Source organism: Leopardus geoffroyi, chromosome A2, assembly GCF_018350155.1.
Source record: "Leopardus geoffroyi isolate Oge1 chromosome A2, O.geoffroyi_Oge1_pat1.0, whole genome shotgun sequence".
Taxonomy (NCBI): domain Eukaryota; kingdom Metazoa; phylum Chordata; class Mammalia; order Carnivora; family Felidae; genus Leopardus; species Leopardus geoffroyi.
The window spans coordinates 135,967,574-135,994,448 of NC_059331.1; the positions used below are offsets into that span (position 1 = coordinate 135,967,574).

The 26,875-nt window shown below is 37.1% G+C and overlaps 1 protein-coding gene and 1 long non-coding RNA gene across 6 annotated transcripts in view; one reads left to right on the forward strand and one right to left on the reverse strand.

Moving 5' to 3' along the window:
• The window catches only part of ASZ1 (ankyrin repeat, SAM and basic leucine zipper domain containing 1), a 51,807-nt gene extending 34,742 nt beyond the window's left edge, over nt 1-17,065 (reverse strand). The window contains exons 1-4 of the mRNA XM_045495403.1: nt 16,903-17,065; nt 16,403-16,502; nt 12,273-12,395; nt 9,376-9,487 (exon numbers count right to left, since the gene is read on the reverse strand). Of these exons, the coding sequence (XP_045351359.1) occupies nt 9,376-9,487; nt 12,273-12,395; nt 16,403-16,502; nt 16,903-17,007 (440 nt within the window). The 5' untranslated portion in view covers nt 17,008-17,065. The remainder of the gene's footprint in view (nt 1-9,375; nt 9,488-12,272; nt 12,396-16,402; nt 16,503-16,902) is intronic.
• Nucleotides 17,066-17,145: 80 nt separating this feature from the next.
• Nucleotides 17,146-26,875, forward strand: part of LOC123606752 — a 45,810-nt gene continuing 36,080 nt past the window's right edge. For 2 of the 5 annotated variants that reach the window (XR_006716484.1, XR_006716482.1), the window contains exons 1-3: nt 17,146-17,256; nt 17,330-17,406; nt 18,846-18,913. This is a non-coding gene — a long non-coding RNA (uncharacterized LOC123606752). Of the gene's footprint in view, nt 17,257-17,329; nt 17,407-18,770; nt 18,914-26,875 lie in introns of all 5 variants that reach the window. The other 3 variants (XR_006716481.1, XR_006716483.1, XR_006716485.1) reach the window with 2 other exon arrangements.

The following is a 26,875-nucleotide window of genomic DNA, read 5'->3' on the forward strand; positions in this document are numbered from 1 at the left end:
GCAGTGAACATGGAACATCTGCAAAAACTGGCCACATTCTGGGCCATAAAGAAAATCTCAACAAGTTGTAAAGATTTGAAATCATAGAGAGCTATACAGTGGAATAAAGACAGAAATAAATAACAAAAAGAAAACTAAGAGATGAAAAAAACTGTGACATATTCAAACACTGTACTATTTATCAGCAATACAAAGAAGCAAACTACTGATATATAATACACGGATGTATCTCAAAATTATTATGTTGAATGAAGAATTCAGATATTAAGAATATATAATGTATGATGCACTAAAGGAAACATTAACCAGAGTAGAAAAAAGTAACAGTGGTGGCCTCTATGGTTCAGAGAATCCTCTTGGAAGGAACCTAAGGGAACTTCCTAGGGTAATGGCAAAATGGTCTATATTTTGAAAGGGGTGTGAGCTACATGGGTATATTTGTCATTCTCTAAACTGTACACATAAGTTCTCTGCGTTTCACATTATAAATTCTTTCTCAATGAAAATGTACGATAAAATTATACATTTTTTACAGATATATGGATGATTATATGTAAGTACATGTGGATAATTATATAAATACAGTAAAACCTTGGATTGCGAGTAACTTGTTTCACGAGTGTTATGCAAGATGAGCAAACATTTCTAATAAATTTTAACTTGATAAATGAGTGTGATATCTTGTAGCATGAGCAGTACGTAAGGCCAAACATCCCATGATCACAAATGAGCCAAGGGTTCTCGTTCTCTCTCTCTCTCTCGCTGTGGGATTGTGGATGATTGTCTCCCACGCTCAGATGCTCTGTTTCAGGCTGCGGTATCTGGCAGAAATCAGTGATTTTTCAGAACATTGGAAGGTGTCCACAACAGGCACTAGTGTATTTCTTGTCACTTCAAAGAACCTATGGTTCTTTGGACAGTTCTTTGCTTTTCCATATAAGAGTAAGCTTAGGAATGCTTTGCTTCATTCTAGGTCAGGCTGCCTGCAGATAGAGGCCCTTTCCTCTGCTTCCTTTTTTGCCAGTTACATTAAATACAGTATACAATAAGAGTTTATTAATATTGCACTGTAGCCAACATCTGTGCAAACATATACAATGGTCTCCATGCAGAAAAAGATTCCAATGAGCCAATAGACAGCAGTGATTTTGTTAATGACAGTGAAAGTTGCCCTGTACAATAACCCTCCTCTCTCTTGGCTTCCTCACATCAACCACAAAAGTTTTCAAAGATAAGTGCAAATTAATTTATTTTTCTTTAATTTTGTATTACAGTACTGTAATCATTTAAAAAAAACTTTTTAATGTTTATTTTTGAGAGAGAGAGAGAGAGAGAGAGAATGACAGACAGCGTGCGCAGGGGAAGAGCAGACAGAGAGGGAGACACAGAATTCGAAGCAGGCTCCAGGCTCTGTCTGAGCTGTCACAGAGCCCGATGTGGAGCTCAAACTCACAAACCCACGAGATCATGATCTGAGCTGAAGTTGGATGCTTAACCAACTGAGCCACCGAAGTGCCCCATCATCATTTTTATATGAGTATTTTTGGGTTGTGGAATGAATCATCTGAGTTTCCATTATTTCTTATGGGGAAATTTCCTTTGATGTATACAAGCGCTTTGGGTTACAATCATGTTTCTGGAATGAATTATGCTTGTAAACCAAGGCTTTACTGTAAAAAGAATTATAAATAAATATATTATTTCTATATATATTTATATAAATACTTACATATTAATATAAAACCCAACTGGAACAGGAAAAATACATGCAAATTATAAGACTTGCTGTCTCCAAGGAAGACAGAAGTGAAGTGAATATGACCCTGGGGAAGATGCACAGGGTCTTTAATTACACTGTATTATTCTGAACATATTTAAAGCAGTATTAGATTAGGCAAAACATGGCTTTTCAAAGACTAAAAGAGGTATATCTTTGATATGCAGAAGTTTGGTGTGTTTTTTCTTTATTCTTAATAAGTCTTATATAGGCTTTAATAAGTACCAATGGATATTAAAAATTAGTATCTTGGGGGGGGGCGCCTGGGTGGCTTGGTCGGTTAAGCATCCGACTTCGGTTCAGGTCATGATCTCACGGTCCGTGAGTTCGAGCCCTGCGCCGGGCTCAGTGCTGACAGCTCAGAGCCTGGAGCCTGTTTCAGATTCTGTGTCTCCCTCTCTCTCTGCCCCTCCCCTGTTCATGCTCTGTCTCTCTCTGTCTCAAAAATGAATAAACGTTAAAAAAAATTTAAAAAAATTAGTATCTTGGTAAGATTAAGACCCAGTAAATTCTTGACTAAGTGAAGATCCTAATTATAATGTGCACAGTTGTACAGAGACATATAACAGGAGATATTAAACTTTCCCAACAAGAATGGATTCATTTCTATGTGTAGGTATTCATGAGACTGTTGTAACACTTGAATGTGGGGAAAATTTTCAAAAAGAAATATAATTGTAGCAGTATGCTTCTAAATAAAGAAAATACCATGTATATGTGTGTACAAGGTGCATGATGGAGAGATAAATCATTTCTTTTTATCTAATGCTTCATTGCGTCAGCAACCCATCCTTCTATTAAACTATTAATATGTAGAAACTATTAAACTATTAATATGTAGAAAGTAACCTATTCTTGTGGGAAAACGCTGAAATAGAGTATATTTAAGAAAAAAACCTTCAATCATAATAGAAACCTTAAAATGTCATTTTTACACTGCTCACTTCTTCCAGGACTTCCAGTACCATTGGACAACCCTGAGTTCAAAAAATATAACCGGAGACAAAACTACTAAATAGGTAAGTAACAAACCGACCATATTTCACATGATGTATGACGCCATCAATTTCAGGAGACACAACCAATTTCAGAGATGTTAACTGATATGTGAAAAAATGTGTCAGAATACATGAAATATGGTTGGTTTTTATTTCAAATTAATGATTTTGTGTGTGAAAATGTATATGGTGACCTAAACCTAATCAATACCAAAGTTCAAAGAGAGACATCTGAAGAGGATAGATTATAATTTCTCTTTTAAAAAAATGTTTGTTTATTTTGAGAGAGAAAGAGCACTCAAACAGGGAGACACAGAGAGAAAGGGAGAGAGAGACAAAGAATCCTAAGCAGGCTTCACACTGCCACTGCAGAGCCCAATGCAGGGTTTGAACTCAGGAACCATGAGATTGTTACCTGAGCTGAAATCAAGAGTTGGATGCTTCACCGACTGAGCCACCAAGACACCCCCACAGATTATAATTTCTAATTACAAAGGATTTGAAAATATTATATTCACTACTTGGGTCATCTTTTTGAGGAGTGTTAGGCAAACTACAGCTTCACTTTAAAAAAAAATCATTCTTTCAGCAGTTAGAAGAGAGTTAAAAGACTAACTGTTGAAGTCATAGCGTACCTGACTTTCCCATTTAGCCAACATCCTGTATCTTTTCTTTCTTGCTAAGCTACTCTCATTTACCCCTAAACCACCATACTAATAATCCAGATACTCATCATATTGAAATACTTAAATTATCATCTTTAAATTTCAGTCAAAACAAAAGATAAGAATATACTTGCTCACTTAGGCACGTTTTGTTAAAATGGTAAAAATGTTTAAGGAAAACAGTAAAATAAACTCATCAGTTTAATTTTATAAATCAATAAGAAATATGCATTTCAGAAATTGTGGCTCTTATAAAAGCACAGGAAATACTACCAATTTAAGTAAATGTGACATTTGGTAAGCACCTACTATGAAATGGCAGCATGTTAAGTATTTGCATAGTCATCATCCTATTTCAATTCTCACAGCTGCCTTGCTAGCTAGTTAGGTATCACATCGACCAATCACAGAAGAAACTGAGACTTAAATGTTTCAAAAAGACTTAATGGTTATATTAGCTTAGACAAGTTATTGAGATAGTATTTGGACCCAGACATTCAGCATCTAAGTCATGTTTCATGTTTTCTGTGGTATAAATGGATTAATGTATTACTTCACATATACTGTGAATTACTTCACAAACACAGTTACGTTTTGGAAATAAAAGAGACAAATGATCATTCCGTGACAAATCTATTAAAATCAATAAGAACTTGATAAATATCACATGAAAGAACTGTGAAGGAATAAAAAACTATGTATGGTACTAGGGTAGTCAAGTGGCTCATAGGGAAATCCAGACTTTCCTACAGGAAAACAATGAAAGAACAATGAGATGTAGAAGAGTGTCCTCAATAAGATAACCACCCATCCAAAATCATAGCTTATGAACAAAAGTACTCTTGTGGGCTTAATAACACAGGAAAGCATCATAGACTATTAATCTGGCACCTGAAGACACAATTTGAATGCACAGTGAGGGAAGAAGAAGATACTCCAAACTGAAGAATAACAAAAGGAAAAACATAAAGGTAGGAATGGCTGTGTATCTGAGGAATAATGTTGAAATAAAATGAAAAAGAAGTTAGATACTAGAGAGTAGTGAGAAATAATTAAGATGGGATCAAATTGCAGAGAATTTTGGCTTTTACTTAATAGACAAAAGGAAGTGTGTTCTATAGGTAACAGGAGACGAGACTGACTAAAGTACAGACATAGCGCCGTCAAAAATGTCATTTAGGAGGCTATTAAAGTACCCCTTAAGGTAGAATTATAAATATCAAAGTTGCAAAGAATTTAAGAGACATTATAACATTTTTGTAATGTATGTTTGTTCATTTATTTATTTAATTTATTTTGAGACTGTGTGCACGTGCTCATGCGTAAGGACAGAGAGCAAGGGAGAGTGAGAATCCCAAGCAAGCTCCACACTGTCAGCACAGAGCCCCATGCAGGGCAATATCTCACTAACCATGAGATCAGGACCTGAGCCCAACACTTAACTGACTGAGCCACTCAGGGGCCCCAATTTTAAGAGACATTATAAAGAACAAATTAGGGACAGATTATATATAAAAGTGAATGAAAAAGTTTGAGATAAATACCAATTTTCCTCATCACAAATTTATGTTCAAAACTCAAAATTATTACTTTGAACATACAGTAAAAAGGAAATACAATTGTTATGCCCTGAAGAAAATACACTTAGGGTGACATGGTAAATCATCAGAACGGTCCACCCAATATTCCTGGTTCCCCTGTGGCACAGTAAGATTATACTTCCTCACTCCCTTGAAGCTAGATATGACCATGTGATCACAATAAAATCGAAGAAATGCTACGGGTCTCTTCCAAGTGGAAGCTTTAGCAGCCACCACACCACTTACCACTGGCGCTAGACACCAATAAAACAAAGTCAAGTAAGAATTTGGAAGGTATTTGTTTGTTTGTTTTAAGGTCTTGGTTTCTATGCATTTGTTTTCAGAGGTTAGTGTCAAGGGCTTTTATCAACTAGCTTTTCTCACCTCTATCCTCTCCATTCTGTGCTTCCAAAAGGACTAACTAGACTTGCAGGTATATGAACAGCAACATTAATGCCATGCCCTAAATGCAAGGCAACACTAAGGTATTTGTCACTGTTTGCATACATATAAAACTGCTAACAAAGCTGCTATGTGTGATAAAGAGAACACAGGTAAATAAAAAGATTCACAAAGGATATGCATAGGTGGTTTATAAAAATCTACATGAAGGAAAAAAATCACAAAATAACAATTTCAAGTACTGCTTTCTAAATAAGCTCTTTTAAAAAAGTCTTTCTGAGACTATTATTGTGCCCTCAGTCTATGTTTTCAGAGCAAAGATATGTTACATATTTACTTATGACTAAAAAACAAGTTAATCTTGTAATGCAGAATTAGACCTCAATCTACCAAACTGCTCCAGTGACATTTACAACTAAATTTATATTCTGAGAAAGAAAGTAAAATTTTTCCCAGAGTATTTTCTGTCTATTAACACAGGCAGTAACATTCAATAAGTTAACAATCCCACAATGATTACGTCAAAACCTTGGATATCAGTTAATGTGTACTGTCTTATCAACGATAATAAAAACATCTATGAAAATTAAAATGCCACATGATTTTACAAAACCTTTATCTCATGTCTGAGCAATCGGAATATAATAAACTTCTCTGCCAGAAAAATTTCTCCCTTAATGTAAAAAAAAATACATATCCTTTAATATAAGAAAATGTTTCAGAACACCTGAAGGAAAAAAACCCACACAATTCCTAAAAACTGAAATGTTAATTATATATACTTTATAATTACTATTATTACTCTAACAAATATTTCAACTCCAAATTTAAGGCTAGATTGGAGGTTTCAAATTTTATCATATATCCAATAATCTAATATAGACCTTTTAAACTTTAATAATTTATAACGTCACTGGTAACTACATTATCAGTATAAAAAGAAAAAAAAAGGAATATTAGTCCACACTATGGCACAATTGTCAAATTCCAAGTAGTATGATTGCAGGCCACCTGTGTTTAGGGCTAAATATGACTAAGCTGCATTAAAGTGTTTCAGCAAAACAAACAGCAACAAACACCAAATGTGATTTCCCAAAAAACAATTCAGTAGGTAAAAAAAAAAAAGTAGATAGTCACATGTATCGGAAGTAAATGGAAGTTACTTGTCTCTACTTAGCTCAGCTCAGATCTCAGGCTAGAAAAGTGAGCAGTGCTCAAAAGGCTGCAAACTTCAGATGCCTGGGGCAAAAGTTTATAGTAGAAAAATACACTAAATTATATGCTTAAAATGGTTAAAATGGCAAATTTTATGTTCTTACCACACATTTTACCATTATAAAAATTTTTCAATGAAGCAAAACAAAGAAAAGATGGTTAGGGGTAGGAAGGAGAAGGATTGAAACTAAAATTCCTGATCTTCTAATAGGTTTTGATTTTTATCACTGCTAATGAATTGTCTATAAAATTCCACCAAATCTTTGGGCGCCTGGGTGGCTCAGTCAGTTGAGCGACTGACTTCGGCTCAAATCACGATCTTGCGGTCTGTGAGTTCAAGCCCGGCGCTGGGCTCTGTGCTGACAGCTTGGAGCCTGGAGCCTGCTTCGGATTCTGTCTCCCTCTCTCTCTGCCCCTCCCCCGCTCATGCTCTGTCTCTCTCTCTCTCTCTCTCTCTCTCTCTGTCAAAAATAAACAAACATTTGGGGCGCCTGGGTGGCGCAGTCGGTTAAGCGTCCGACTTCAGCCAGGTCACGATCTCGCTGTCCGTGAGTTCGAGCCCCGCGTCACGCTCTGGGCTGATGGCCCAGAGCCTGGAGCCTGTTTCCGATTCTGTGTCTCCCTCTCTCTATGCCCCTCCCCCGTTCATGCTCTGTCTCTCTCTCTGTCCCAAAAATAAATTTAAAAAAAACGTTGAAAAAAAAAAATTAAAAAAAAAAATAAACAAACATTTAAAAAAATTTTTTTTTAATTCCACCAAATCTTATTGCACTCCTCCTGTGTCCTGAGATTTTTTTCTTGTATGCTGTCACCACACTATCCCCATCTGTTCACTAATGCTATCCTTATAAAATCTGCAGCCTAAAAGCACTATTTCCCATGACTTATTCTTTTCAGCTCTATTAAGATCCTCATTTTATGCAAGAAAACACAATTCAATTATTTCACTGCTTTATGATTTGAGCATGAAAATAAAAGCAATTGAAAAGTTTTTCAGGTATTTCTCATATTTGTTAATTAAATGCAGATTGTTCTTTTCTTCAACCATGCAGTATAATTCTCCATTTTAGTTGAGTACAGATCCATCCAAATTTTATATTCTTTCAGATTCAGTTTTGAAATTTCAGTTTTCAGATTTGAAATTATGTGGCTGCCCTGTAGTTTTAGCTTGAGATGCGAATGTGATATTATTTTAATTCAAATGGAATATTTTTTTTCCCAAATATATCCTGTGTATCAAAGAAAAATACCTTCTAGTTCTTCTGGAAGCAGCAAAGTCTAGAACCTATAACAATGGCTTGCTTGACCTTCCTTCAGTGTGTTTCAAGACAGTGAGTGACTGGGAGGGTAAAGGCTTTACTCTCTATAATACAGTGCAGAAGCAATAAAAAATAAAATAAAATAAAAATTGAAGAGCACCAGAAAAAAAAAAACAATTTCCCATTGAACCCAGAAAGGCAAATCTTATCAAAACCCACTTCTAAATGTAAAAATTAAAACTATAGAACCTATTGAGGCTTACTTTAGCTATGTATCTTGGAAATATTCCAAAGTACAGTCAAATTCAAAATTTATATGTAACTAGGGATTATACCATATATGACAGAATAAAAGTTCTTGTGAATCAATTTGCTAAAAATTTGCAGGTAGTTTCTTTCCAGATCTTTAAAAAATCTTTATTCATTAAATACTGATTATCCACTCTATAAGCCTGACTTTTCTCACACTAGTTTCTCAACCTTGGCATCAGGACACTTTGAGATGGATACTTCTTTGTTTTGAGAGGCTGTCCAATGTACTGTAGGATGTTTGGCAGCATCCTTGGCCTCTACCCAGTATGTCAGCGGTACACTCTACACCAGCAGAATCTCCCAGATGTGACAATCAAAAATGTTTCCAGATATTACCAAGTGTCCACTGGGAGACAAAACAGACACCTTCTGTCTAGGTGTCAAAGAAACTACATCAGGTAAACAAAAACTTCTATAATCAAGTAAAGTTACCTCTATATATTAGGCACTAGATCACCCTTATTTGAATTAATGAATTATGAATAATAATTCTATTCATGCTAGACATATTTCTGTTAGAAAGCCTACTTCCTACTCTATTAATTTTGAAGAATAAATAAAACAGAAAGAGATTTAACACGAAGATAAAGCCAGGTTAAGAAAGAAGTTGTTAAATGAAATTTTAAGCTTTCTGATTTATTTTGTAAATTACTGACATTTCAACAGATCCAAGATACAGTTATAGCTTGTTTTCTACACATCTGGGCACTGTTACCTATATGAAACAACATAATTGGAAAATTCTTAGGAAAATTAAAACATTTCAATGTATTATTTGAAATTTTTAATATTTGTATAGAATTGGTTAGCAGGTAACTGTTATACAGAGAGAATACTAAAGGTTTAAATATTATAGCTTAACTGTTCCTTGGAGTATATGATTCATAGGAAATGATATAGTTCATTGTCTTCATTTCCTTCTCACTTCAAATTCTTAGAACATTCCTCTAAAAATTAAAATCTGAAAGACTACCTTCATGATATGCCCTTCCTGTGATAATCTTATACAGTTGGAACCATGACTGTATGACCTATTTTCATTCAACTAAATGGCCAAGTAAACACAAATTGTTCATGATTTTTAAAAAATCATGCTATCAAATGTTTAACAGGCTAATAATCAAATAAAAATATCCATAATTTTTGAATACGTATTAAGGCTCTTACCTACAAGCAACATTTGGATCAGCATTTCTTGAGAGCAGTAGTTCTACGCACTTCAAGATCTGTTCTTCTGAGCCACGTGCAGAACATGCAGTTATCAAAATAGTTTGCTTATCTGTAAAGAAAAGTGAGGACCCCCCAGCCCAACATCAAGAAGTATATCTAACAGACTTCTTTGACCGTTCAAAAGATTCTAAATACTTACCATACTCTTAACATTTTATAACTTGTTTCCAAATCTCTTACTCTTAGCAGGTAACTGTCTTCCTTCACCAAAAAATGACATCAGAGATGAACTGCCTTAATTTCCAAAATACATCTACAATTCATTTCTTAATTTCCATTCCCTATTCCCTTTTCTTCAAGAAAATAGGGAAGGGGTAATAACATGGACTCTATGTAGAGATGCTGTCTGGAGGTGAATAGTTTTTGGCTGACTAAAATTTGCCTTGCTGAACTTGCAGTTAAAAAACAGGAATTGATATTATCTGATTTCACTTCTTTACTTCTCATTCATTTGACATCTCAGTGAAATCTGGTTTTTATCCAGACCATCCTACTGAAAATGAACTAACTGCCATATCCTTTGGTTTCTTTTTGGTCATTTTTTCTTGATCTCTCTGGAATCACCTGTTTCCTAAAAACCTTCTTCTCTTGGCCTCTATGCCACAAGCAGAGATCACAGTATATTAAAAAACAAAAACACTTTTCAGGTAAGAATAGGGGAATTCAAAATAGGCCATGACAGCTATGGTTTACATCAGTGGTTTAATATTGATCAGGCATAAAGATTCTAGTCTCAATTCTGCCACTGATAAACTGTCACTGCAGTGATGTCTTAACATCTCAGAAGACCTAATTTATAGATAGGAATCTTCCCTCCTTACCTGGTGGGACTACTGTTGAATATATAAACGAATTTATGTAAACATGCTGTGAAAAATATAAACTACTACATTTTATAACTGTAAGGTATCCCTCTGATTACAATAAGCAGAGAAAGAAAGCTTTTATTTCTTTCTTTTTAGTTTAAGTTTTTAAATTCCAGTTAATATACAGTGTGACATTAGTATCGGGTGTACAAGTTAGTGATTCAACACTTACATAAAACACCTGATGTTCATCACAACAAATGTCCTCATTAATTCCCATCACCTATTTAACTCATCCCTCCCCTCCACCCATCCACCTCTCCTCTGGGAACCATTAGTTCTCTGTAGGTAAGAAAACTATTAATTTTTTTGAGCAGAGTATTTTATACACTTTCATAAATCTCATTCCTAAGTACTGCTTTCATTGAGTGGTATTTTTTAAATTTTTATTAAAAATTTTTTTTTAAGTTTATTTATTTTGAGAGAGAGCAAGCATAAGCACAAGCAAGAGAGGGGTGGAGAGGGAAGGGGGGGGAGAGAGAGAGAGAGAGAGAGAGAGAGAGAATCCCAAGCAGAGCCCAATGTGGGGCTCGAACTCATGAACCAGGAGGTCATGACCTGAGCTGAAACCAAGAGTCAGATGCTTAACCAACTGAACCACCCAGGTGCCCCTCATTGGGTGATATTTAAAAAAAAAAATTTTTTTTTACGTTTATTTATTTTTGAGACAGAGAGAGACAGAGCATGAACGGGGGAGGGGCAGAGAGAGAGGGAGACACAGAGTCGGAAGCAGGCTCCAGGCTCCGAACCATCAGCCCAGAGCCCGACGCGGGGCTCGAACTCATGGACCATGAGATCGTGACCTGAGCTGAAGTCGGACGCTCAACCGACTGAGCCACCCAGGCGCCCCAAGGGGTGATATTTTTAAATGACATAATAAAAAGAAAAACCTATCATAGCAGCAGATTAAAACTAATGATAAGATGGGAATTTGTACAAAATACATAGATAAGAAAACAGCATAGAAATGGTTTCACAAATATCTAACACAGGTACAAAATTAATGTGAAAATTAGTTCTAAAATGAAATTTATATCTGAATTATGAAATGAATTTAATTGCCTACTGGAATAATTCCATAAAATAATTTAACTGGATTTGCACATACGCTCATTTTTTCAAAAGCATTCAAAGTAGTACTGAGTAGAAATTATTTAACAATAAAACACATATGGATTTAATAAGCTACCTCTCAAACAACCTTCAGTGATATAATTCAGAGTAGAGTTTTAAAATCTAAAGACTTATTTTCTTTATAAAAACATTTTTTTAAGTTTATTTATTTATTTTGAGACAGAGAGAGAGAGACAGCACAAGCAGGGGAGAGCAGAGAGAAAGAGAGACAATCCCAAGCAGGCTCCATGCCATCAGCACAAAGCCGGATGAGGGACTTGAACACACCAACTGTGAGATCATGACCTGAGCAGAGATCAAGAGTCTAACCGCCTGTGCCACCGAGGCACCCCTAAAGACTGATTTTCAAGTAATTTTTGACAAAACTATCAGCTTTCTAATGTTTTCTTTCAATGCATTTTTCCTTTAAAAATAACTCAAACTCTCCAACACAGTTAGAGGTATGTAATGACATAACCAGTTATTAATACAAATGAATCTACTACCTCTTTGGAAAGAGTTTTTCCAAAATATTTATGATTTTTAATTTGGTTTTGTATTTTGATTACATAATAAAACTAATATGAAGGTTTGTTTTTCAAACTGCTTTAATTTTTTTCACTTCATGTAATAGCTGCTTGGGAATCGAGAAAATCACAGTAAACATAATCAGTTAAGTTACCGCAACATCTCACCTTATTTTTTTTCAAGGACAAAGGTTTATTTTAAAGTGAATATATAAAAACAGAACATGGAAAATGTACATCACCACCCCTAAAAAGACTATAATTAGGCTTCTACACAGATATATACACAGTAAATATTCACATATTTTAAATGTTTAAAACATCTTACCCTTATCAAAGCTTGCATTAGCACCTCTATCCAACAGGACTCGAACCAGCTCTACGTTAGAAACACTAGCAGCATACATAAGGGGAGTCCATCCATACCGAAAGCTGGAATCTACACTAAGGCCTGTAAATATAAAAACAAGCTTTTAACAGCCTCCCCACCAAAAGAAAAATCATTGCCACCTTCATATGCTTAAAGTATTGCTCATAGTGACATATATCATATACTTTATAACTAAAGAGAATCTTAGTAATAATGGTTTCAGAAAAAAATAGAAAATAGTTACACCTGGACTTTATCAGAAGAAATTACAAAATACAGACTGCATTGTGTGAGCCAGGGATTGACATCATTATATCTGTATTACAAAAACAACACAGGTATCACTGTTTAGAGTGGTACAGGAGGCAGGGAGACCAGTTATGAGGATAGATGTTTATGCAAAAGTCAGAGCAAGAGCAGTGGAGACAGAGAGAGGGATACAAAAGGATATTCCAAAAATTCCAAAATTCATTAGAATTTAAAGCTGCTTTAAAAAGTGATGGAAAAGAATTAAAAAATGACTCTCTGATTCTGCCTTTGAGAAATCAAATAAGCACTGAGCTAGAATAAAGAGAAGAAAAGATGAGGTATCAGGCCTGAGGAGTAAGAAAAAGTTGAGTTTTTTTTTTTTAAGTTTATTTATTTATTTTGAGAGAGAGAGAGGACATGTGAGCAGGGCAGAGATAGAGGGAGAGAGAGAATCCCAAGCAGGCTACATGCTGTCAACTCAAGGCTTAATCCCACGAACACTGAGATTATGACCTGAGCTGAAATCAAGAGCCGTATGCTCAACTGATGGAGCCATTCAGACACCCCAAGAAGAAGTTTTAAATAGCCACTATCCAAAACAGGACAGGAAGAGATAGATAATAACTGTTAAGAAAGGACAAGAGCCAGCAGACCTTAGAATTCTCAAATCATTAATGATACAAATCCCTGGAGTCGTTTGATTTTCTCCAACAGCACTGACTGGTTTGGTCATATAAAGAAGAAAAAAAAAATGGTTCAACTGATCTAGGTTTGGATCTAGGACTGAACAGGAGCACAGGAAATGTGACATGAAGACAAAGATACAATGAGGCAGTGAAGACAACCCATTAAACTTAGGTAAAGTCATTTCTATAATAAGGTCTTAAGTGGAAATCTCTCTCTTCAAACTAAGAAATATTTGCTAATATTAAGGAAAAAAAACCAGAACTTTTTTCTGCTTCAAAGAAAGAAAACCTGTATGTGAAAAACACTGTAGGCCTCTCTGTAATGCCTTATAATTTATAGGTTTTATAGTCTCTGGCTATAAAGTGTTCCCTTTGCAAAGATGAAGGTCACATCACTTTCGTCTTCAACAAAGGAATGAAAACTTGTTGGGGGTGGGGAGGAGAATCTGACTTTTTTTTCTGTAGGAACACTAAGTTGCTGAAAGATTATATATGTCAAATTCCCAACGGCCTAACTTTAATTGATAAAAGGTGCATGGTAATTCCTGGGAGAAAACAAAATAAAACCATCTTAGTACATACATACACTGCTAGCCTAACTAGTCTTCTCTAATCAATTTTCCTCTTCCAACTACTGTAACTGAAAGCATATGAATGAGATGAGAAAAAAGATCATTTTATATTCTCATTATTCTTTCCTTGTTGACATTACTGCTCCACCTGTGACACCAAAGGTAAAAAGGAAAAGATGTGAAGAAGATAATAAATGTAGCATTTTAAAATAATTTTTTTTAACATGTATTCATTTTTGAGAGACAGAGAAAGACAGAGCATGAGCAGGGAAGGGGCAGAGAGAGGGAGACACAGAATCTGAAGCAGGCTCCAGGCTCCGAGCTGTCAGCACAGAGCCCAACATGGGGCTTGAACTCACAAATTGTGAGATCATGACCTGAGCCAAAGTTGGACACTCAACTAACTGAGCCACCCAGGCGCCCCTAAATGTAGCACTTTAATATAAAAATTCTCCATCATCATTACCTTTTAATGCTCAAAAAAGTAAATTATTAAGCACTTATTATGTTCTAGGCATAGTGTAAAATGCTAAGTTTAAAGGGATCGACATAGTACATGACTGTAGCTCAAAAACATTCAAAGTAACACTGTCTGGTTTGGGGATACACACACATTGAATAAAAATATAAAGATATGCATAGGAATGATAAATACCAACTACAGGAAAGTGGTATCTCCAGGAATAAGGAGAGAAATTGCCATACCTTTTAGAATGTCTGAAATATTTTATAATTTAAAGATAACTGAACATATTAACAGAATAACAAAAACTGGAGACATCTTTAAACTGTTAGAAGTAGCTGACTCAAAGGGAATGCTCATTTTTTATTAAAATTTTCAACTGCTGCAGAAATATGTATCAAAATTAAGAATAACTTTGAAAGGCAAAAACCTAAAAATATTTTTAGAAGTGTGAAATAATGACATCTGGAAGGAAACTAGAAAACACTAAAAGAAGAGTTACCTGAGGAAGTAAGACTTCAGGAATGCTGGGGGTGAAAGTAGGAACAAAGGTATCTTTCTACTTATACCTACATGTTACTGGCTTTTGAAAAATAATCTTTAAAAATTTTTTAATTAAAAACAAAATTAAAAAAAAAATTAACGTTTATTTTTGAGAGAGACAGAGCATGGATTGGGGAGGGGCAAAGAGAGGAGATACAGAATCTGAAGCAGTGTCCAGGCTCTGAGCCATCAGCACAGAGCCTGATGCGGAGTTCAAACCCATGAACCATGAGATCATGACCTGAGCCGACACTGGATGCTCAACTGACTGAGCCACTCAGGCGCCCCTAACAACAAATTTTAAAAAGCTCACTTTTTTTAAAAAGCTCACTACTTTACCAGTAGGTCTTTTTAAGTCTTAATCCTTTAGGAGCCTCCACCTAAAAGGACTCACTGCACTTAGTCCCATTACAAAATGAAGCCCCAAGCAACTCTCTTTTCTAAAGCAAATTTCTGCCTTTTCCATTCCCCTCAGCATTATGCATGCTCCTGTCTATGTTCATATTAAGCATTAGGCCTGTTTCTATTACTCAAATTTTATACAGTTTCATTCTTCAATTACAAATTCAAGTTCTATTGTCCACAAAGTCACACAGCTTTTTTGTTACAACAGCTAATATTTATGTATTGTATGTATGTTCTAAGATCTTTATTTATGCATTCTTTCATTTTAATACCCCCCAAACCCTTTCATATTATGCAGCTCCATTTGAAAAAGGGGGACATTAAAGCTTAGGAAGGTTTGATAACTTGATCAAGATTACAGAGTCATCAAATAGCAGGGCTAGTAATCAAACCCAGAAACGTACTGTTTCCAAAATGATTCCCTTTTCACTAAACCATGCAATGTCACTAGCATATAAGAAAAACGTTTTGCTATATAAAAGCTCACTTATCTATTTTGTGTGAATGTTTTGTACCTACAAGTAGATAGTAAATGCCTGTTATTCCTTCAGTAATTTCAATCATTATTATCAACAACTCACATTCCTATGTCAGATATTTCAAGAAAATAATAAAACTTAATTTGATCACAGAGAAACATTATGGGACCCTGGACAGAATTATGACGTTTTACATAGAGAAACGGATGCTCTGGAAGCTTAAATGACTTTCCCAAGGAACCACAATGAGTAGGCAATAAAGCTGGAACAGATACCCACATATTGTGATTCCTACCTCAGGCCCCATTATACACATACACACCCAGCACAAAGGAAAAATATAACTAAATGTACATACCTAGAAAAAAATCTGGAGAAACATATCATAGTAAATGCTGTGAAAAATGTGTAGGAACTACCAGGGTGGGGTAGGATTAGTCAGAACAGGGCTTCTTGAAAGATGTAGAATAACTGAAGGAAGCAAACGGGGGGGGGGGGGTACATTCCAAATTTGAGGGTAGAGGAAGAAAATAAGGCAAAGAGAACTCAGAGTCAAGTAAGATATGCCGAACACTTGATACATTAACATTCATTGTGCTTCCACTGGAAAAGCAACTCAAACCTTTTAAAATAAGGAACTCTTGTGAAGGTAGGCAACTGTGTTAGATTGAAATTATCCTTTATCTCTCACCAGAATCTAGGAGCTCCTGGACCAACGAAATATCTCCTGTGGTCAATGCTTTCTTAAATGTTTCATTCTTTTCCTCAGGGAGTAATGGCCCTTTTAATTTCTAAAAAAGGAGAAAGTTAAAAAAAATTGTTATACATATTTTCATTTCCACTACATCAAGAAGAAATGTTTGGTTTCACATACATCTTCTTGGGGGTGGGGAATGCAACACACAACGTTCATAAAGAATTCATGACTAAAATTATCTTTAAAGGAAATGGGAAATGGGTAAGGCTATGGGTGCAAACCCAAGTGAAGAGCTACACTGACAGCCTAAAGAAGCACATCGGATGGAAAGAACAGTAGGGAAACGGGAAAACTGAGGGTTTGTTGGAAGTCCAAAAGCCTGTTATTTCCACTGGGGAAACACAGGCAAGGTAATAAGAGGTTTCACGAGGTAGGCCTTCAAGGGCCGGGGGAGGCTGATCCAGGTGCAGTCAAAACAAAGCCTCCTGGGCTACCTGAGCCGACCGGTCGAGATACCCAATCTCCCAGCCGTCATCCTCGCTCTCACTACTCTCGCCTCCACCGGCCACAGCCAGACCGCGCACAGGGCCAGCCGCCATGCCCGCCAGCCTCTCCGAACATGCACAGCTGTGTCCGCCCCCTCAGCGGGCGCCTGCGCACTGGGGAAACACGCAGGGTTGCGTGGGAAGGCGTGCGTGTGAACTCACAGGCTTTGGGCCCTGAGGCGCAGATGCGCGGGCATGCGTAGCGCCCCTCGCCTCCTCGGACCGCCCACCAGCCCTGTGTTCACTGGGGGTGAACCCGCTGCCCAACGTGGTAGAGCTGGAACTGGGTGCCTGAACCGGCTGGTAAGATTTGAACACCATCTTCCTAGCTGGTGCTTCTAATTCCTTTCAGGTACTAACTCTTCATTCTTTTTAGGGTATTTGGTCGATGAAGTTTTGCCCTTAAAGGGATGCCGTACTTTCGGTGGAGCATAATGGGAGCTATAAAGCCAGGTAAGACTAGGCTTTCTCCCTCACCCCATCCATCCGCTCCCTGCCAAACGCACTGTCAAACATGCGACCTTGTAGGAGACAGACAACTCTTGGCAGGAATACAACCCTTAGGAACACTGCCCTTACATTCAAGAAGCCATCAGACAGTAGGGAGCTGACAAAGGAACCAGGAGGAAATACCATCCCAAAGGAAGAATTCTTCCTTTATATATCATGTGATCTCAGATCTGAGTTTAGATATGGGAACTTCAGCGCATAGAAACGCTTTCCCAGCTAGACAGTGTGGTTGCCTTAAAGAAAAAAGTCAACAAAGGAAGAGTTGGAGAGTGAATCAAAAGTGCTAGGAAGGAGATATGATTTAGACATTGAGAAAGCAAGTAAACAATACAAGCAACTCCTGGTAAAAGTTGACCAACCTCAAACTCACTTTTTTGCATGTAACTTCTAGATGAAATGGTAATACATTAATTATTTTTGTCACAGGAAAGTAGATCCAAGGAATGTGGCACATTTGTGACACCCTTGAGATGATTTAAAAGGAAAATAGCCATATACTGTTCTTTAAAAGTCTTTGTGATATAGTTTTTTTCGTAAAGAATCTCCAGTGTACGATTTTGAAATTATATACTTCAGAGACTTTCATAGGTGGGTATTTTTAAGCAGTTTGGTAATTTTGGGGCCATACCTGTGTTTTCTAATTGCCTTCCTTCAGTAAATGTTATGGATCTGGATCGTTGAGCACAACTAGGCACATTGTGAAGACAAAATCAAAGATAAACCAAACTGTCTCAAGGAGCTCACATATTAACCAAGAAAGACAATAAGCAAGTAAACAAATAAACAAGGCTATTGCAAATTATAGGTGCCACAAAGGAGATAAATGTGCTGGGTTTCTGGAATCAAACCACTTAGGTTTCCCAGCCAAACAATTTATTGCCGTTAGCTGTGCCCTTGAGCAATTTAGCCTCTTTCTTCTGCTTTAGTTTCCTAATCTGTAAAATGGAGATAATGATAGTACTCATAATATAATATTGTTTGAATAAAGTAAATAAAGCAATGGGCTCAGTTTCAACAGAAGAGGTAAATAAATTTTAACTACTACTAATATTGTCATTATTTTATATAAGGTACTGAGACTTGAGTAGAATTCTGAATGACAAGGTGTTAGCCATAAAAAAAATCAGAGAGCAGAGCTTTCTTGGCAAAGGAAATGGCTACTACCAAGGCCTGAAGGCAGGAAAAAGCTTGCACCCAGGCCTGGGACTGAGGTGGCAAGTAAGGCTTCTTTAAGCTGGTGGTATAGAGGGTAACTATACTGTTCTGCATCACATGCAAAATTTAAATAAGCACTCCCTCTCGGGAAGAATCTTGCAATCCTTGTATTTTGCACCCTGGACACCACACTTACTTCCCCTTCATCCTTGCCCTGATTGGACCAGAAAGGAGGCCTGAGGCTGGACCATCATGAAGGAAGGAGTGTATAATAAGAAGACCTTATGGGACTTAAGTAAGTAGTTTGGATTTTACTTTAAAATCAATTTAACATTAAATATTTTTCAACAAATGAAAGACATTCTGGTGTGTATGATGTGTGTGTGTGTGTGTGTATGTGTATGTATGTATGTATGTAAAGATACTCAAACTCTTTTGTAAAGAAGGTTTTTGTCTGAACATATGGCTAATTAGTGGTATCATTTACTAAGATGGGGAAAGACCAGAGGATAAACTTGAAGATGAAACGAACATCTCAAAATTAACATATTCAAAATGAAACATCCAAGTGTAGCTATCAAGTGGGTAGTTGGATGTTCAGGTATGAAGCTCAGGAGAAAGGCTGTCTTAAAGATATAAATTTGGTGATTATACACATATAATAGATCTTTTCTCCATTGGCCCTTCTTTATTTTTTGTGTAATTAAATGTCAAGTTAGCTAACATACAGTGTATATGGTGTGCTCTTGGTTTCGGGGGTAATCATCATTCATCCCTTACATACAACATCCGGTGCGCATCCCAACAAGTGCCCTCCTCAGTACCCATCACCCATTTCCCTCTTCCCCTGCCCCCCCATCAACCCTCATTTTGTTCTCTGTATTTAAGGGTCCCTTATGGTTTGCCTCCCTCTCTGTTTGAAACTATTTTTTCTCTTTTCCCTTCCCCCATGGTATTCTGTTAAGTTTCTCAAGTTCCACATATGAGTGAAAACATATGGTAGCTGTCTTTCTCTGACTGACATATTTCACATTGTTCCATCCACATTGTTCAAATGGCAGGTTTTAATTCTTTCTCATTGCCAAGGAGTATTCCATTGTGTATATAAAGCACATCATCTTTATCCATTCATGAGTTGATGGACGTTTGGGCTCTTTCCATAATTTGGTTGTTGTTGAAAGCGCTGCTATAAACATTGGGGTACATGTGCCCTTATGAATCAGCACTCCTGTATCCTTTGGGTAAATTCCTAGTAGTGCCATTGCTGGTCGTAGGGTAGTTCTATTTTTAATTTTTTGAGGAACCTCCACACTGTTTTCCAGGATGGCTTCACCAGTTTGCATTCCCACCAATACTGCAAGAGGGTTCCTCTTTTTCTACATCCTCACCAACATCTATTGTTTCTGGAGTTGTTAATTTTAGCCACTCTGACCAGTGTAAGGTGGTATCTCAATGTGGTTTTGATTTGTATTTCCCTGATGATGAGTGCCTTTGAGCATCTTTTCACGTGTCTGTTGGCCATCTGGATGTCTTCTTTGAAGAAGTGTCTATTCATGTCATTTGCCCATTGCTTCACTGGATTATTTGTTTTTTGGGTGTTGAGTTTGGTAAGTTCTTTATGGATTTTGGATACTAACCCTTTATCCAATATGTCATTTGCAAATATCTTCTCCCATTCAGTGGGTTGCCTTTTAGTTTTGTTGATTGTTTCCTTTGCAGGGCAGAAACTTTATCTTGATGAGGTCCCAGTAGTTCATTTTTGCTTTTATTTGCATTGCCTTTGGAGATGTGTTGTTGAATAAGAAATTGCTGCAGCTGAGGTCAGAGTTTGTTGCCTGTTTTCTCCCCTAGGGTTTTGATGGTTTCCTGTCTCACATTTAGGTCTTTCATCCATATGGTGTGAGAAAGTGGTCCAGTTTCATTCTTCTGCATGTTGCTGTCCAGTTCTCCCAGCACCATTTGCTAAAGACTGTCTTTTTTTCCATTGGATACTCTTTTCTGCTTTGCCAAAGGTTAGTTGGCCATACATTTGTAGGTCCAATTCCAGGTTCTCTGTTCTGTTCCATTGGTCTATGTGTCTGTTCTTGTGTCAGTACCATACTGTCTTGATGATTACAGCTTTTTAGTAGAGGCTAAAGTCTGGGACTGTGATGCCTCCCGCTTTGGTTTTCTTTTTCAACGTAACTTTGTCTATTCAGGGTCTTTTGTGGTTCTATACAAATTTGAGGATTGTTTGTTCTAGCTCTGAGAAGAATGCTGGTGCAATTTTGATTGGGATTGCCTTGAATATGTAGATTGCTTTAGGTAGTATTGACATTTTAGCAATATTTGTTCTTCCCATCCATGAACATGGAATGTTTTTCCATTTCTTTGTGTCTTCTTCAATTTCTTTCATAAGTTTTTTATGGTCTTCAGCATATATATTTTTTACATCGTTGGTTAGGTTTATTCCAGGGATTTTATGGTTTTTGGTGCCATTGTAAATGGGATGGATTTCATGATTTTCTGTTCCTTCATAATTGGTGTATAGAAATGCAACTGATTTCTGTACATTCAGAATTCAGAATGTACATTCTGTACATTCAGAATTTGTCCATTTCCTCCAGGTTGTCCCTTTTGTTGGCATATAATTTTTCATAGTATTCTCTGATAATTGTTTGTATTTGTGTGGTGTTGGTTGTGTTCTGTCCTCTTTCATTCATTATTTTATCTATTTGTGTCTTCTTTTTTCTTTTTCCAAAGTCTGGTGAGGGGTTTATCAATTTTGTTTATTTTTTCAAAAAATAAGCTCTTAGATTCATTGATCTGTTCTACTGGTTTTTTGGATTCTATATTATTTATTTCTATTCTAATCTTAACTATTTATCTTCTTCTGGCTTTGGGGTTTCTTTGCTGTTCTGCTGCTAGTTCCTTTAGGTATACTGTTAGATTTTGTATTTGGGATTTTTCTTGTTTCTTGAAATAGGCATGGATTGCAATGTATTTTCCTCTTAGGACTGCCTTTGTGGCATCTCAAAAGGTTTGGACTGTCGTGTTTTCATTTTAATTTGCTTCCATATATTTTTAAGTTTCTTCTTTAATTGCCTGGTTGGCCCATTCATTCTTTAGTAGGATGTTCTTTAACCTCCATGCAAATTTTTTCTTGTGGTTGATTTCAAGTTTCATATGGTTGTGATCAGAAAATATGCATGGTATGATCTCATTTCTTTTATATTTATTGAGGGATGTTTTGTGACCCAGTGTGTGATCTGTCTTGGAGAATGTTCCATGTGCACTCAAAAAGAATGTGTATTTGCTGCTTTTGGATGAAAAGTTCTGAATATATCTGTCAAGTCCATCTGGTCCAATGTATCATTCAAGGCCATTGTTTCTTTATGGTTTTTTTGCCTAGGTGATCTGTCCATTGTTGTAAGTGGAGTATTGAAGTCTCCTGCAATTACAGTATTCTTATCAATAAGATTGTTTATGCTTGTGATTAATTGATTTATGTATTTGGGTGCTATCAAGTTTGGAGCATAAACCTTTACAATTGTTCGCTTTTCTTGATGGATAGACCCTGTAATTATGATATAATGCCCTTCTTCATCTCTTGTTACAGCCTTTAGTTTAAAATCTAGTTTGATATAAGTATGGCTACTCCAGCTTTGTTTTGACTTCCAGTAGCATGATAGATGGTTCTATCCCCTCACTTTCAATATGAAAGTGTCCTCAACTGTAAAATGGGTCTCTTGTAGACAGCATATAGATGGATCTTGTTTTTTTTTTTTTTTTTTTTTCCATTCTGATACCCTATGTCTTTTGATTGGAGCATTTAGTGCATTTACAGTCAGAGTTATTATTGAAAGATACGGATTTAGTGTCATTGTGTTATCTGTAGGTTTCATGCTTGTGGTGATGTCTCTAGTCCTTTGTAGTCTTTGCAGCATTCTTCTCACAGGGACCCCCTTAGGATTTCTTGCAGGGCTGGTTTGGTGATCATGAACTCCTTCAGTTTTTGTTTGTCTGGGAAAGTCTTTATCTTTCCTTCTATTCTAAATGACAGCCTTGCTGGATAAAGGATTCTTAGCTGCATATTTCTCCTGTTCAACACATTGAATATTTCCTGCCACTCCCTTCTGGCCTGCCAACTTTCAGTGGACAGGTCTGCTACTACCCTTATGTGTCTACCCTTGTAGGTTAAGGCCCATTTGTCCCTAGCTGCTTTCAGAATTCCTTCTATGTTTGTATTTTGACAAGTTCACTATGATATGCCACGGAGAAGATCTATTCCTGTTAAACCTGAAGAGAGTTCTCTGTGCCTCCTGGATTTGGATGTCCACTTCCTCCCCAAGATTAGGAAAATTCTCAGCTATAATTTGTTCAAGTAAACCTTCTGCCCCTTTCTCTCTTCTTCTTCTGGAACTCCTATAATACAGATATTATTATGTTTCATTGAACCACTTAGTTCTCTAGGTCTCCCCTCATTTTCTAGTATTTTCTTATCTCTTTTTCTTGGCTTCATCATTTTCTGTAATTTTATCTTCTGTTTCACTTAATCTCCCCTCTGCCTCCTCCATCCTTGCTGTTACTGCATCTAGTTTATTTTGCACCTCATTTATAGCATTTCTTAATTCATTGTGAATTTTTCTTAGTTTCTTGATCTCTTCAGCAATAGATTCTCTGCTGTCTTTTGTGATTTTTTAAAGCCCAGCTATTAATCTTGTGATTATTATTCTAAATTCTTGCTTAGTTATATTGTTTACATCTATTTTGAGCAATTCTCTAGTTGTCATTTCTTCCTGGAATTCCTTTTGAGGAGAATTTTTCCATTTCATCATATTGGCTAGTTTTCTGTCCCTTATGTATTTTAATAGCTTGTTATGAGTCCTGCATCTTTGAGCACTATATTACAAAGGGGTCATATGCTATCCAGGGCTGGGGCTTTCAGGAGGTGTTTTTGGAGTGTGTTTTGTGCTCTCTATTGTTGTGAATCTGGTTGCTTTATCTCCCTACTCATAGTGGTGTTTGGATCTTCCACCAGGTGTGCTTTGATTTGTTCATTGAAGTATCCCTGGAAAAAAAATTTTTAAAGTTGGGGGGGTGGTGGAAGGGGCCTTATCCCATACAAATGGAGAAATGACAGGGGGTAGTGAAAAGGAAAAGAAAAAAAATTGACCAGGCAGAGAATCAGAGAAACTATATAGCTTAGTCCAGGGAGAGATAGAGGAAAATAAAGAAGAAAGAGATACAGAAGAGGTATAAAAAGAATAGATTAAAAGTGTCTGCTTAAACAAACCAACAACCAGAATAACCAGACTAGAGAAAGGAAGAAATAAGAGGAAGAAAAGGAAGGAAAAAAATATATATATATATAAATGTTTATATGGATATATGCACATAAAATAAGAATTGACCAAGAATCAAATCAGAGAATGCAAAACCATTGGACAGATATCTGATGGTGCCTTGGAACTGGTGGCTGTGCTGGTCTAGAGGAGGGACTTTCTGGTTCTCCCAGCATCAGTCTTGCTCTGGTAGATACGCAGTTACCAGGCACGGAGGTGCGTGGTTTGGTGTAGGTTTCCTGCCTCCACTGTGTCCCTGTTGTCCATTTTCTGATACCCCACCTTGTAGGTGATGGGGAGAAAAATGCGACACTCCAGTCTCTCCTCCCCAGACTGCGTGTCCTAAAGCACTCTTTTCAGGCTGTTGTCACAGTGCCACACGGGCATGAGCGGGCTGGTTTGTTCCACTCCACAGTCTCCCATGCTGCCCAGGTGCTCGCCTGGGATTCAAACCCCATTGTCTTAAGGATCCTGTTCCGTGCACCCTGGTCTAGGGGAAGTGCCACTCCTCCCAGCCCACCGACAAAGGGCCTTTGGCTGGTTGGGGAATGAGGTGGTGGCTGCAGGGTCTTTTGTCCTTGGAGCAGCTATATTCCTTCTTCCCACAGCACTCAGGGGAGAGGATTGCTCTCTCCAACTGCACCTGGGAGCTAGCTACCAAGCCTGGGGCTGGCTCTCCTCATTGCCAGGCATACTAACGGCAGGGAAAGCCCCACAGTTAGAAATTCGTTCTTTCTCCGCTTTTTCCATTCGCTGGTTCATGGTTTTTCTCTTGTCTAAATTCAGTCCTACACTTTCACAGCCTCTCTTTCTCTTCCTTTTATCTCTCCACAGAGGAGAATCCCTCCCCTCTGTGCCTACACCACCAGTTTTATCTCTCTCAGTTCATAATCACACACCCATGGCCCGCCATGTTGTCCCCGTGGGCCCGTAGAAATGTTTCTGTCTTTCTGTAGCCCCGATTCCTGGAATTCCAAGTCTTCTGGCCTGAATACTGCTGTGTTTGAGGGACGAAGGAATTTTGGGTCCCCCTACTTCTCTGCCTGTCGACTCCTCCCCACATGTAATTGATTGTTAAAAGTTGGGTATTTATGGGGCGCCTGGGTGGCTCAGTCGGTTAAGCAGCCGACTTCGGCTCAGGTTATGATCTCACGGTCCGTGGGTTCGAGCCCCGCGTCGGGCTCTGTGCTGACAGCTCAGAGCCTGGAGCCTGTTTCAGATTCTGTGTCTCCCTCTCTCTGACCCTCCCCCGTTCATGCTCTGTCTCTCTCTGTCTCAAAAATAAATAAATGTTAAAAAAAAAAATTTAAAAAAAAAAGTTGGGTATTTATGCAGCAAGATTTTTTTTTTTTGTAAATATAGTTGCTATAGGCTGAATGTTTGTGTTCTTTCCCTTAAAATTTTATGTTGAGACCTAATACCCACAATGATGATATTTGGAGGTGAGGGGCTTTGGGAGGTGATTATGTCATGAGGGCAGAGCTTTCATGAATAGGATTAGTGTCCTTATGAAAGAGACCCCAGAGAACTCCCTTGCCCCTTCCACCATGTGAGGACACAACCAGATGCCCTATGAACCAGGAAGTGAGCTCTCACCAGACACTGAATCTGCCACCACCTTGATTTTGGACTTTGTAGCCTCCAGAACTGTGAGAAATAAATTTCTGTTATTTATAAGTCATCCAGTCTGTGGTATTCTGTTAGAGCAGCCCAAAGAGACCATGAAAATAGATAAGATTATTGTAGAATTTATGTGGAAAGGCAAAAGAATTAGATAGCTAAAACAATTATGAGAAAGAGGAATAAGGTAGGAAGAATTTCTCAACTTGATTTTAAGTCTTATTGTGTAGCTATAGTAATCAGGACTGTGTGGTATTGGAAAAGGGATATATATGTGTGTGTGTGTGTGTGTATATATATATATATATATATATATATATATATATATATATATGTATGTATGTATATATGAATGGGACAGAATAGAGGAGCTAAAAAATAGGCCCACACAGTTAGGCCAACTGATTTTTGACAAAGGTGTAAGAACAATTCAGTAGAGGAAGGATTATCTTCAACAAATGATGCTAGATCAACTGAATATCCATGGGTAAAAAAAGGACCTATCTGACCCTCATGTCTTCTATTAAAATTAACTCAAAATGGATGATAGGTATATACAAATGTTCATAGCAGCATTATTCCTATAGTAGCCAAAAAGTGTAAACAACTCACATGTCCACCAACTGATGAGTGGATAAAGAAAATGTGATATCTGTACCATATATATTAGTTTCCTAGAACTACAATAACAAATTAGCATAAACTAGGTGGCTTATAACAAGAGAAATCTATTTTCTTACCATTCTTGAGGCTAGAAGTCTGAAATCAAGGTGTCAACATCACCATGCTTTCTATGATGATTCTAGGATAAGATCCCTCCTCCCCTCTTCATAGCTTCTAGTGATTGCCTGTTGGCACTCTTCGGCATTTCTTGGCTCCTAGATGCATCACTTTAATCTTTGCCTCTGTATTTACAAGGCATTCCTTTCTGTATGTCTGAATCTCTGCATGCCTGTGTTATCTAAATTTTTTTCTTCTTGTAAGTCATGTTGGATTTAGGGCTCTCTCTAATTCATTGTGACCTCATCTTAACTTGATACATCTGCAAAAACCCTATTTCCAAATAAGATGACATTCACAGGTTCTGAGTGGACATAAATTTGGGGGGGGGGCACTATTTAATCCAGTACACTATACATATCACTTAGCATAATGTTTTCCAGATCTACATTGTAGCATGTTCTATACTTCATTTCTTTTTACATTGAATAATGTGTGTTATTGATTTCAGAAGATGATTTCAGAAGATGGCAGGATCCATTAGAAGTTACTATAATTGTGAACTGGAGAAGGACAGGGAAGATTCAGTGAGG